We start from the raw sequence: 14057 nt of genomic DNA, 5'->3' as shown, positions 1-14057 counted from the left end.
ACACACTCAGGACAGACTCTTCTGCTGGGTTATCTCGGGGACTCTTTTTGCCCCAGCACCCCCATGAACATGATACAGTTCTGTGGCGATCTGGAAGCCTACTTTCGCCACCTCCAACTCAAAGAATACTTTCAAGATAACACTGAACAGCGCACTGATACACAGATACCCACCCTCCCACCAACAACACAGGAAGAACTCCACATGGACTCCTCCTGAGGGTCGAAATGACAGTCTGGACCTATACATAGAATGCTTCCCCCGACGTGCACAGGCAGAAATTGTGGAAAAACAACATCGCTTGCCTCATAATCTAAGTCGTGCAGAACGCAATGCCATCCACAGCCTCAGAAACCACCATGACATTCTCATCAAAGAGGCTGATAAAGGAGGTGCTGTTGTCATCATGAACAGGTCTGACTACCAGAAGGAGGCTGCTAGACAACTCTCCAATACCAAATTCTACAGGCCACTTTCCTCAGATCCCACTGAGGAATACACTAAGAAACTGCACCATCTACTCGGGACACTCCCTAGACTAACACAGGAACAAATCAACATACCCTTAGAGCCCTGACCGGGGTTATTCTATCTACTACCTAAGATCCACAAACCTGGAAATCCTGGACGCCCCATCATCTCGGGCATTGGCACTCTCACTGAAGGACTGTCTGGATATGTGGACTCCCTACTCAGACCCTACGCCACCAGCACTCCCAGCTATCTCTGTGACACCACAGATTTCCTGAGAAACTACAATGCATTGGTGACCTCCCAGAAAACACCATCCTAGCCACCATGGATGTAGAGGCTCTCTACACAAACATCCCACACACAGATGGAATACAAGCTGTCAGGAACAGTATCCCTGATGATGACACAGCACAACTTATTGCTGAGCTCTGTGACTTTATCCTCACGCACAATTACTTCAAATTTGGTGACAATATATACCTCCAGACCAGTGGCACCGCTATGGGCACCTGCATGGCCCCACAATATGCCAACATTTTTATGGCTGACCTGGAACAACGCTTCCTTAGCTCTCGTCCACTCATGCCCCTTCTCTACCTATGCTATATTGATGACATCTTCATCATCTGGACCCATGGGAAGGAGACCCTGGAAGAATTCCACTGTGATTTCAACAGCTTCCACCCCACCATCAGCCTCAGCCTGGACCAATCTACACGGGAGGTCCACTTCCTAGATACCACCATACAAATAAGCGATGGCCACATTAACACCACCCTATACCGAAAACCCACCGACCGCTACGCCTACCTTCATGCCTCCAGCTTCCACCCCGGTCACACCACACGATCCATCGTCTACAGCCAAGCACTGAGGTACAATCGCATCTGCTCCAACCCCTCAGACAGAGACCAACACCTACAAGATCTTCACCAAGCATTTTCAAAACTACGATACCCACACAAGGAAATAAAGAAACAAATCAACAGAGCCAGACGTGTACCCAGAAACCTCCTGCTACAAGACAGGCCCAGAAGAGAAACCAACAGAACTCCACTTGCCATCACCTACAGTCCTCAGCTTAAACCTCTCCAACGCATCATCAGTGATCTACAACCCATCCTGGACAATGATCCCTCACTTTCACAGATCTTGGGAGGCAGGCCAGTCCTTGCTCACAGACAACCTGCCAACCTTAAGCATATTCTCACCAGCAACCACGCACCGCACCATAATAACTCTAACTCAGGAACCAACCCATGCAACAAACCTCGATGCCAACTCTGCCCACATATCTACACCAGCGACACCATCACAGGGCCTAACCAGATCAGCTACAACATCACCGGCTCACTCACCTGCACGTCCACCAATGTTATATATGCCATCATATGCCAGCAATGCCCCTCTGCTATGTACATTGGCCAAACTGGACAGTCACTACGCAAGAGGATAAATGGACACAAGTCAGATATCAGGAACGGCAATATACAAAAACCTGTAGGAGAACACTTCAACCTCCCTGGCCACACAATAGCAGATGTAAAGGTAGTCATCTTACAGCAAAAAAACTTCAGGACCAGACTCCAAAGAGAAACTGCTGAGCTCCAGTTCATTTGTAAATTTGACACCATCAGATCAGGATTAAACAAAGACTGTGAATGGCTATCCAACTACAGAAGCAGTTTCTCCTCCTTTGGTGTTCACACCTCAACAGCTAGCAGAGCACCTCACCCTCCCTGATTGAACTAACCTCGTTATCTCCATACTGATTTATACCTGCCTCTGGAGATTTCCATTACTTGCATCTGAAGAAGTGAGGTTCTTACCCACGAAAGCTTATGCTCCCAATACTTCTGTTAGTCTTAAAGGTGCCACAGGACCCTCTGTTGCTTTTTGGAGTTTTATAGACATGAAGGCACTACGAATTATTAAATACAGCCTAACTCTCACAATTCCTGAATAGGGCTCCTTATTGGTGAAGGACCAGTGTTCTGGGCCTTAGAATTCAGACATGCTCTTTGTTGAATATAGAATCTAAGGAATAGTTAATATATAAATGACTCAAATATACAGAAAGAAAGAACTAAAAGGTTTAATATTTACTAACAGATACTAAACCCATTAAGCTTCAATGAGATCTTGTAGATATTTGCTGCCTCCCCAAACCAGGTCTAATATCTAAACTTTCCCTCCATGTTGAGGGACTCAGTGAAATGCACCAAGCCCTTAAGAATTGCAGTAGCTCATTTTACTGAAAATTTGGAGTATAAAATAAAATCATACATCATGTACATTAAAAAAGAGAACAGCACAAAATCCAGGAATCACAAGAACTGTGTACATAAATTCCTTGGTAACAAGCTCAGACACAAGTGACTTACATAAAATTTTATGAATGCTGACAGGGTATACAGTGTGCATATAGTAAACATTATTTTAGATGGCAATCTAAAGTATTCTTTCATTGTAAAAGTTCTTATTGTTTGGCTTAAAGATTTTTTGTTTAGCCACTGCTAGTAAATAATGCATACACATTCTGGACAGAAAAGATTAGGAGTAAATTAAGGAGTTTTATTTGGCAGGAACTGGAAGATTTTTCATAATTTTTATTCTTATATTTGGGAGTAACTCTGCTATGTAATTCTTCACCAATATCTTTCATAGTGTCCGAGAACTACCATGACTGGGTAGGAGCAGTGGGTCAGCACTGTGTGGTTTGAAACCGTTTGGAGAGTATGGTTAATTTACATTTCTTAAGTTTAAGGCTCTGTAGTTGATCCAGAGTTCACTTCACCTCACTCCTGGAGTAAGTTGGCGTGGGGTTGTGGCATTCTCCTCTAGAAAGAATGGTTTCAGAGTAGCAGCTGTGTTAGTCTGTATCCACAAAAAGAACAGGAGTACTTGTGGCACCTTAGAATTTAAAATTTGTTAGTCTCTAAGGTGCCACAGGTACTCCTAGAAAAAAAACAGAAAGAATGTGAACCCTGGTATCTGTTCCATTGCACCAAACCACCACCATCAGCCCAGGAGGGAAACAATTCAGGCAGACAGTGCTTCTGTGATGTGGTAGTTGTTTGTATTGTGACAACAAAACGCTAGGGCCCTAGTCCAGCAGAAAACTTAAGCATGTGCATGATCCCATTGCACTCAAAAAGTTCTGAAAGCACCTTGCTGGATTGGGGCCAAGATGCTTTACAGACAAGTAAAATGACAGGTGGGGGAATTCTTCCCAGTACTCGTGCAGAGTGGCATGGTGACTGAGGCCTTGCTTTCGCTAGGAAAGAAGGTATGTCTAAACATGTTAACCAGAACACATTTTACCCTACTGTATAGGCGGTCTGAGAGGGGAGGTTTTATTTTCCCTTTACTAAGGCTGTGAAGGATCAGACTGGCTCCTGGAGCAGGTTAGAACAGCCCAAGTGCCACCCTAGATTGTGTCCCCTGTTGCCATAGTCCCCATGCAGAGGGGAATTACCAAGATGCAGAACTGCCACAATCCCCACCCCATCTTCTCCAGCCTGCTCCTGCCCTGCCCTGCTCTGCCGGGATGCCATAACTCTGCACCTCACAGGAAGGTCTGCTGGGCTGGGGAACTTATGGGTGGGTGGTGCAGCTAGTTTCCATGGACAAAAATGGCTGCAGCGAAGAGATGAACTTTCTTGATAGTCCCACAGCCTATAATATCAGTAAAGAACAGATGAATGCAGAGAAGGAAAACAACAAAAAGCAACAAGAGTGAGCAGTGACGGATGGCATGTGGCTTGGGAGTTCTATGCATTTATTTAGATTATTTTAAATAAGTAACTTGCTGGTATTATTGGGGAGACCTACTAGCTGGGAACAACCATGACTATAGTCTATAGTAGCCAGCCCTGTTTAAGTCAACAATAATATGATTTGAACTCGAGGCTTTCAGGGTTCAAAGCAGTCCCCTGGCTGGTAGCCGACACCATAGGCTCATCAATCTTTTATATGGACCAGCCATTAGTGTGGATTGAACTATGTTTGTGGAGAATAGAGTAGACCTGCCCATGAGTGGGCATAGTTTTTAATGTGATGTAATTTAACAATATTAGAAGTTCCTTACAGTAGCAGCTCTTATTTCTGTATGCTGATGGTTTTCTTTTTGATTTAGTTGCCAACAAAGAACTGGAGAACTTGGAGAGGTGGAAGGAACAGCACCGGCCAGGACCAATTAACCTGAAACCACAGAAACTGGGTAAGGAAATAGAAGTGAGCTGACTTGGTGGATTAAATGAAATAAATCAAAAATGTTGTGGTTTTATTTTATTTTTTGCTCTGGTTTTTAGAGATTTACTGTAGGTTAAAATGTTAGCAATAATAGCTACTTTTAGTGGGATTTTAATGAACTTGACTATGAAGAAGTTCCTAAAACATAAATACATAGCTTTCTCCTTCATGAAATTTCTTCTGACTGGTGCAGAAAACCCTGTAAAACATTATCATTTTAGATATTTTGAATAGTTATTTAGGCAATGGAAGAACAACTTGAAGGAAGCACAGTGAGTGACTTGGCTGAGAGCACTGAAAACTGTAAAATGAAAATTATAACCACAAATATAAAAGTAAGTGCAGCATTAGGCTGGAATTTAAAAACAGACTTTTTTTTTTTTTTTTTTTTTTTTTTTGGTGAACTCTAACAATAAGGGGTGGGGGAAATGATTGACCAGCACGTCCAACCTGCTGTTTTTCTAAACTCTTCTGGCTCCACCCAGCTGGTTGAACCCCTGACTGGACTTTCAGAAGAGGGCATGAAACTACTTACATCTTCTTCCTGAAGTACATTATGTGGCGCCCTAATCACTGCTGTTTACAATGAAACTGAAGCGGGGGATCACTTTTTCAAATTTCCGGGTGGATGGTCAATGAATCAAACTGTGGGTGTGTGGGTTGTAATTTTTAAACTGCAGATCATATCATCTTGTGCTCGAGGAAGGAACGTAACAAAGCATTTTGTAAATGACTCATTTTGGCTACCAAAAATCATTCCGAGCAGCCACATTTTTGTGAAAGATGATCAAAAGGTTTAGGAAACATAACCTATGAGGAAATGTTAAAGAAACTGGGTGTGTTTAGTCCTGAAGAGAAGACTGGGCAGCCGGGGACTTGATAAGTCTTCAGATATGTTAGAGATCTAAAAAGGATGATGATCAATTGTTCTTGTTGTCCTCAGACGGCAGGGCAAGAAGTAATGGGCTTAATCTGCAGCAAGGAAGGTTTAGGTTAGATATTAGGGGAAACATTTTAACAATAAGGGTAGCTAAGCTCTGGAATAGGCTTCCAAGGGAATCCCCACCCTTTGTAGTTTTTAAGAACTAGTTGGACAAAAACCTGTCGGAGATGGTGTGGGTTTACTTGGTCCTGCCTCAGCACAGGCGGCTTGACTTTATCATTTCTCGAGGTCCCTTCCAGTCCTACATTTCTATGACATTTGGGATCCAGGTTGCTGCAATTTTGCTGTCTATGTATGAAGGTAGGCAGAAAAGTTAAGGTGACTTTTTGCCTACCCTCATGCACAGAGACTCTATTAATGAAGTTGAAACCTCATTCACAAACCAACCTTTGTAGTTGTGTTTTTGTTTTAAATAAGAACAGTATAACTGAAAAACAGTATGTAAAACAGGAGTGAAATCTTTCTTTCAAGCAATCTTGAAAGGGTAGAATAAAGGGCTAAGGAGGTGTATGGAAGGGGAAAGTGAACTGCAGGGTTTGAAAAACTTACAAGATATTTAGGAACTGAAGGTCTAAACTTATTTAGCTCAAGACTGAATGAATGCTTTAGATGGAAGAGTGGTAGTTGAATGTTGCAGAAGGGAAAAGCTCACCCCATCTTCTGGGAAGGAAGGAAGGCACCCTCTTCCATATCAACCACTAGCTACTGGGTGTTTAACTCTGGAAGTGCATCTCCCAGATGCTGGAAAGGAAAAGGAACTGTCACTCTCTTGTCCTGGCTCGATGTGTGTTGTGGGGGAAGGATTCACTGTCTGCATCCTAGTTGCTGAGCAGAGAGTTCTCCTCCACTCTGCCTCTCTCCCAACATCTGTGTTGGAGAGTCTTCCTCCCCTCTGGATATACAATTAGCAACAGGCTTTCATTATTCTATCTGAAATGATGCTGAATGTGGCTTGTCCTTGTTGATAATTCCTATCAAACCATGTTCAACACTGTTTCAGCAGCTCCAATTGCCAGTGTGCAATTTCAGTAGCGCAGACCAGGCTAGCAAGTTGTTGAAGAAGGTGGAGACTTCCCCAGTCAGAATTATTATCCAAAAGGACCTGGACTCAGGGGTCCTCTTAAACAAGGCATGTTGTAGTCAGGGCCATGCGCCTCCTTGTGCATGGAGATACCTAATGACCATGGATAAGAACTTGGTTCAAAGGGTATATGGTGACAGTTCTACATAAATAGATGACTTAATCCTCCTGAGATGCATATCTCTGCCATGGAAAGCTTCCCAGTGGTTAGTAGGCAAGTTATTTTTCAAGTTCTGGTGAACTTGGCGTTCTGCCCCCTTATTAGCTCAAATGTGCTAATACTAATGCTGCCTTCATGTGCGTTTTCTTGAAATGGCTCAAGTTACACCTTTGGAAAAGAGAGAGAACTTCAGAGATTATGGCAATAGAAAGAGGAATCTGAAGGAAACTAAAGAGCTGCTGGTGGGTGTTCTCAGCTCCATAAAGTGAGTGGAATGACTAACAGGGAGCCTCGGAGCTTCCGTCAGAGGAATCAGAATTGTGAGAAATGTGCAATAATTAACGCAGATTCACTTCCTTGGAGACTTCATTGTAGATACAGATCAGATGTGGGAAGAAATAACAGGCTTCTGACATGTAGAAACTTCAGCATTTAAGGAGGCTATATCGACCCTTAGAGTGCTGGTACTTTCCAAATTGAAGCAAATACACATGGATGATTGAGAAATGTCCACTATTTTCAATATCTGGTGTTAAGAACTTTAGCTCTATAATTGTTCGTGTGCATGTGGGCTTACGAGGGCCAGCAGAGGCTTGAAGAAAGGAGAGATCCACAATGGCGTCTTTAATGGCACAATTGAAGGGGCTCATTAGATCACAAATTCTTTTAATGCCTCTTCTCTGAGAGTGACTCTTTTTAGAGAGACTGCTGCATTTTTAGTGTCCAAATCATCAGATTTCCTCAAATTGAAGTTATATAATTGCTTGGCTACCTTGATTAAATATCGTAAGAATTCCAAATCTGCAGTATTACTGTGACTGGCAGACATCCATCGTTTCTGGTGGTAATTTTAGGTACCATAGAGTAGAAACAAATAAATTTGAGTTCCATACTTTCCCTTAGATAATAGAACTCTAAGCAATAAATTAGTTTAAGTTTATAAAGAACAAATCATGCCTGACAACCTTCATTGTTGTTTTTTATATATAAAGTGAATGCAGGAGTTATAACACATTTTGATTTGATTAAAACATTTGATATACTGCTTCACAAAATCTTATTTGAAAAATTAATTCAAGCTGTCTTGGATATGAGCTCTGTTGAATGGATTGAAAACTGGCTGGCAGGCTGTAAGCAAAGGGTAATGATGAACACCAATATATTGAATAGTGGCTGATGTCCAGTGGTGTGCCTGCGTTGGAGATTGATGATGCACATTGCTTTAATTAACATCAGGAGCTGGAGCGGATGTAGATGACACTAAAAGGCAAAGTGTTGGCAATACCAGGAAGGGGAGAAAAAATAATACACAGGGACCCAGAGAGGCTAGAAAAGGTTCAGGGAGTACAGGTCTGTCTCAGCTTACACGGGGGTTCCGTTCCGTGGTTAGCACGTAAAGCGAAAAACGCATATAGTCAAAATTACATTGAGTTCAATGGCGGGCGGAATCGCCCGCACTACAGGTACAGTATTAAAATTGGTGTGTGTGTGTGTGTGTGTTGTTTTTTTGCCGACCGCGTAAAGCTGAAATCGCGCATGTTAAATGTGCGTAAGATGTGACAGACCTGTAACTAAAAAATGCTCAACCTGGAAAAATTATTGATAGTACCAACTGTGTGCTGATTATAGTGCCAACAGTAGGTATGTTGTCTTGCATACTACATAGTCCCATTGATTCCTAGGGGGACTACACAGGTGTATAAAGTTAAGCCTCAGGGTGTCTGCACAGACTAGGAAGGTAATAGTTCTCTATGTAGCACTAATGCAAGCAGCTTTTGTACTCTTGGGTACCTCTAATGACAAAGATGTTGACCAATAGGAAGGAATTCAGGGAAGAAAAATAGAAATAATTATGGTGCTACAATTAAAGGAATTAGCTTGCCCAAACAACAAAGGGAGACCCAATTGCCTTCTATAAATGGAGGGAACATCATGGAAAAGAGGAATTGTTCAGAGTAGCCTAGCATAAGAACTGAGAATAATAAGATTTAAATCAATTCACTTCTTTCCCCCATGTCCTGCCATCGGAGTGAAGATCTATTGGGTTCCTCTTGCTGTCTGTTCTAGAGTTTACAGTTTCATGGTTTGAGGCTGGGTATTTTCAATAGAGGACCCATGCCTCCGAAAACTATACCTCCTACTATGTGAGCCTTAGTTTGGTAAGGCTAAGATGCAGGTGAGGCTTGTGTTTTTAATCAGGTTTTTGAATGCTTTAAAAAGAGTTTTGTTTCCCCCCCCCCTTGCTAACAAAGAGCAAATTCTGTGTTTTCGCTGATGTTAGCTGCTTTGGTGATGGTTAGGGGCCATCCAATTAGAAATCTCAATAAAAATTTCTATCAATTTTAAAGAAGTATTTTTGTGAAACAGTTTCTATTTTATTTGACCAAATCTAGCACCAACATACTGAGCAAAAGAAAATTTAGGATGACCATCAGGAAACTATTTCACAGTTTAACAGTGTCTTGCCTTCTAGATTAGTCTCTCAAGTAAAATGATGAACCCTCATAACTTCAGTTATTTACCAGTAAAAAGGACAATACAGCGAAGAATATTCTGCAAATAACAATCCTGTGCTGGTGAAAGACTTACATTAGAAAAAGAGATGAACAAAAAAATAAGTCTCTTCGATCTCTCATTTTTATCAGCATGATTATGAAAATATTCTCATGTATGCCTAATGTATTTATTATATTTCAGTGTCTCTTGTTGCTGACACTTGGGCTTAAAATTTTCTAATATGCAGAATGCAATTTGTATTTTCTAGGCGGAACAGAATCCGAGGCTGAAGCTAGGCAAAAACAACACATCAGACTCCTGCAATCTAAATACCAGCAAAAGGTCAGGAGGAATACATGTAATTTTTAGTTTTAATTTAGGAAATACTGTTATTGGGTTTTTTCCCCCTCTGTGGGCCGCTGTTCCATGTGTCTGTAAAATGAACTCCCTGTTTGACAAAAGAAATAAGTCATGAGACTTCAAAAGAGACACAAAGAAAAGGTGGACTTGAAAGACTTCACAGTAATGTAGAAAATGAGAAGACTGTTACATAAGTGTGTGTAAACAATGTTGCAGATCACTTCTAAAATAATGAGGTTAATGATAATGCCACCAATGTTGCCCTTCATATTTTCAACATGCTACATAAACAGTAACCAGTCAATCAACACAGCAACCCGCCTTTTGAGGGCTGTAAGTATTATCCTCATTATAAAGGGCATACACGCTTGTAAAGGTCAGTCATAAGAATGGCCCGATGGGGTCAGACCAAAGGTCCATCTAGCCCTATATCCTGTCTTCCAACAGTGGCCAATGCCAGGTGTCCCAGAGGGAATGAACACAACAGGCAATCATCAAGTGATCCATTCCCCTGTCGCACATTCCTACCTCCTGGCAAACAGAGGCTAGGGACCCATCCCTACCTATCCTGGCTAATAGCCATTGATGGACCTATCCTCCAGGAATTTATCTAGTTCTTTTTTGAATCCTATTATAGTCTTGGCCCTCACAACATCCTCTGGCAAGAAGTTCCACAGACTGTGCGTTGTGTGAAAAAATACTGCCTTTTGTTTGTTTTAAACCTGCTGCCTATTCATTTCATTTGGTGGCCCGTAGATCTTGTGTTATGAGAGAGTAAATAACGCTTCCTTATTTACTTTCTCCGCACCAGTCATGATATTCTAGAACTCTATCATGTCTCCCCTTAGTCGTCCCTTCTCCAAGCTGAAAAGTCCCAGTCTTATTAATCTGTCCTCATACAGAAGCCATTCCATACACCTAATCATTGTTGTTGCCCTTTCCTGAACCTTTTCCAATTCCAATATATTTGTTTTGAGATGGGGTGACCACATCTGCACACAGTATTCAAGATGTGGGCGTACCATGGATTTATATAGAGGCAATATGATATTTTCTGTCTTCTTATCTATCCCTTTCTTAATGATTCCCAACATTCTGTTCACTTTTTTGACTGCCACTGCACATTGAGTGGATGTTTTCAGACAACTATCCACAATGACTCCAAGATCTTTCTTGCGTGGTCACAGCTAATTTAGACCCCATCATTTTATATGTATAGTTGGGATTATGTTTTGCATTTATCAACATTGAATTTCATCTGCCATTTTGTTTCCCAGTCACCCAGTTCTGAGAGATCCTTTTATAGTTCTACGCAGTCTGCTTGGGACTTGACTATCTTGATTAGTTTTGTATCATCTGCAAATTTTGCCACCTCACTGTTTATACCTTTTTCCTGATCGTTTATGTATATGTTGAATAGGACTGGACCCAGTACAGACCCCTGGGACCCAGTGTGGATGCTTGCATAACCACCTCCTGATAACCGATTGTTCAAAACTGACATCATGGATGAGCTATTGTACAGTTCATGTCTTTGTTCTCTGATTACAGTGAGGGGGCACACATGCTTCATTTTTTTTTTCTTTGTAACTTCATCAGAATCAAAATTTAGGGTTGGAAGAGGTACAATACAAAAACCAAACTGCATTGTCTCTGTATGTGTTCTTCCCACAATACCATATAGCTGAAGAGAGAAGAATATGCACGAATCAAGAAGGAGACTGAAGAAGCTGAAATCCTGACAATGAAAATGATTCAAAGAGAAAAGGTAAGCCTTGTTTGAGTCTTCAATAGTCAAAATATCTCACTAGAACAGTGCTTTACCTGGATGAGCCCTATGGGATGGATCCTTGGCTCATGTAAATTGGCTATACTGATTTACACCAGCTGAGGATATAGTCCTTCATCTGAAGTTTTGCATATTCCCTTAGATGAAATCTGGGCTAATGTTGTGCTGTGCTCACAAACCCATTTTGATTTCTGTGGCTCTAGTAGGGAAGCAGGTTGTTCTGGGTGCCATGCAAGCTGTTTGGTTACTTAAGTTGTATACCTAATGATTAGAATTAACTGTTCCCCCACGAAGATGTGCAGAGCTGGAACCACTGTGGCTCCTAAGAGAGGAACCTGTTAAATTTCCAGAAGTACCTGTGACTTAGTCACCAGACCAGAATGCTGTGCCTATAGGACCATGGATCACCTACTGGCCTGGGAGTATACTCCACCATGCTAGCTTCAAAACAAGGTATATTGGAGGCCCAAATTGTAAACAAACCAGTTCTGGCGGTGGAGGGTGCACTGGAACATCCTTTTGTTTTGGCTGGTACATGTTGGTTTTTGTTTTGGTTGAGAACAGTAAGGATAACTCTGCTCTGATTCAGAGAATGTATCTATAGAGGTACACCATCTCTTCAAAAGTCTGAAAGGCTGAAGGACAGGTATTTTATATATTAAATAGAATGCTCACCATTGGCAGCTGTACAAAAATACCCTATTTTACCTGCCCTCTGGCTGTGTAGCGTGATGTGTTTGAATTTATAAAATGAAGATGGCTACCCTAGACCCTCCTCAACTGATGTTGAAAAGGGTTGTCCCATTGATGTAGATCAGTGGTTCCCAAACTGGGGTTCGTGAACCCCTGGTGGTTCACGAAATGTCACAGGGAGTTCTCGGGGGGGGTGGGGGAAATTGCCTAATGGCAGACAGAGCTGTTCCTAGGGTCCCCGGACAGCACCGGGTCAGCAGCCTGGAGCCCTTGGACTTCCAAGAGCTAAGCAGATCAAAGCAAGCATATCTATCATACTGAGATTTAAACTTCAAGACTCCTTATAAGAAATGGAAAGGGAGGTGGATATTTTTTTGCTGCTTTTAAAATTAAATAGGCAGGTAGTATTGTTTTTAAAATTATTATGAAGAACAAGTTTAAGCTTTGTTGTAACGTGCGTTGTTTGCCTGGACTACTCAAGACCTGAATGCTTATGTAGGAGGAACTCTTTGAGTTGGCTTCTTAAATACCTTCATGCTGTTTCAAATATGATACTCCTTGATGAAACATAGGAGCCTTGACTCATAACAGGCTTATTCAAACTGATACAAGCTACGGAAGTGAGATCTTGGAAGAGTGTTGCCGTTTTCATAATGTAATAAAAATAATGTAATTATAAATAATAATTTAATAATAAATTAGTGTGTAATAAGCATGTCATAAAAACACATTTTATATTTCCAAGATCACTGCTTTTATAATTTATACTCAGGTAAAGAAGAAAATCCCTGGAAATATTCATTTTTAAGAGGGGGTCCACGAGACTTGACATTTTAGTGAAAGGGGTTCACAGGTTGTTAAAGTTTGGGAATCACTGATGTAGATGATGACATTATGGCTTCATCTACAATGTCCACTGTAAGAGCATAACTAAGTGTAAGAAGGCACAGAACAATGTTCTAATGCAGGGGTTCTCAAACTTTCTTGCACCACGACCCCCTTCTGACAACAAAAATTATTACATGACCCCAAGACAGGACCAAAGCCTGAGCCCACCGGAGCCCCTCCATCCTCGGCGGAAGGCCAAAGCCCAAGGGCTTCAGACCCAGGCAGGGGGCCTGTAACCTGAGCACTGCCACCCAGTTATGAAGCCCTGGTGCAGTGGGGCTTGGGCTTCGGCCCCGGGCCCCAGCAAGTCTAAGTCAGCCCTGGTGACCCCATTAAAATGGGGTTGTGACCCACTTTGGGGTCCTGACCCCCAGTTTGAGAACCGCTAATGCCTATGGCAAACTTCTGTAATGCTGCACTTTCAGATGTAAACCTGCAAATTCAGATGGAAATGCCTCCATACGCTGAGGTCATGGAAACCATTTTTCCTTACAGTGGTGTTCACTTTTTCCACTGAAACTCCAGTGGCAAGTGGTATCCCTTCCTTTTTCCAAACTGCAAACTTTCAAACTTGTCCATTCTTCTGAAATGCAAACCTCACCAAGTGATAAGTGCAGACATGGTTTTGTTGGGAGGTATTTACTCCAATCTCGGGAGAACTTCAAAAGAAGTTGTGGAAGCTCAAGATCAAATCCAGGACCTATTGAAGCCTCGGAGTCCAGTTCTTAAATAACACTATGTGGTCACATGTGGCCTCTAAGAGCCCATATATTGTGGCACCCCATCTGCACATAAATGACCTATCAGCCACACTATCACTGATAATGTGCCTGGCAATGCTCACTGATATGCTATCGGGCCTACCTTCTATTGCTCTCTTTCTATCTGCAGTCCTGCATCAGTTGTAATGCCAGCACTG

General features: G+C 41.9%; 1 protein-coding gene across 1 annotated transcript in view; it reads left to right on the top strand.

The window, feature by feature from the left end:
* Window positions 1–14057, top strand: part of EPSTI1 (epithelial stromal interaction 1) — a 77258-nt gene that overhangs the window by 9066 nt on the left and 54135 nt on the right. The window contains exons 3-5 of the mRNA XM_054014020.1: window positions 4613–4696; window positions 9677–9750; window positions 11453–11536. Of these exons, the coding sequence (XP_053869995.1) occupies window positions 4613–4696; window positions 9677–9750; window positions 11453–11536 (242 nt within the window). The remainder of the gene's footprint in view (window positions 1–4612; window positions 4697–9676; window positions 9751–11452; window positions 11537–14057) is intronic.

Source organism: Malaclemys terrapin, chromosome 1 (genome assembly GCF_027887155.1).
Source record: "Malaclemys terrapin pileata isolate rMalTer1 chromosome 1, rMalTer1.hap1, whole genome shotgun sequence".
Lineage (NCBI taxonomy): Eukaryota > Metazoa > Chordata > Testudines > Emydidae > Malaclemys > Malaclemys terrapin.
The sequence above is the reverse complement of the archived record's forward strand: the minus strand, read 5'-3'. Positions and strand labels throughout refer to the sequence as shown.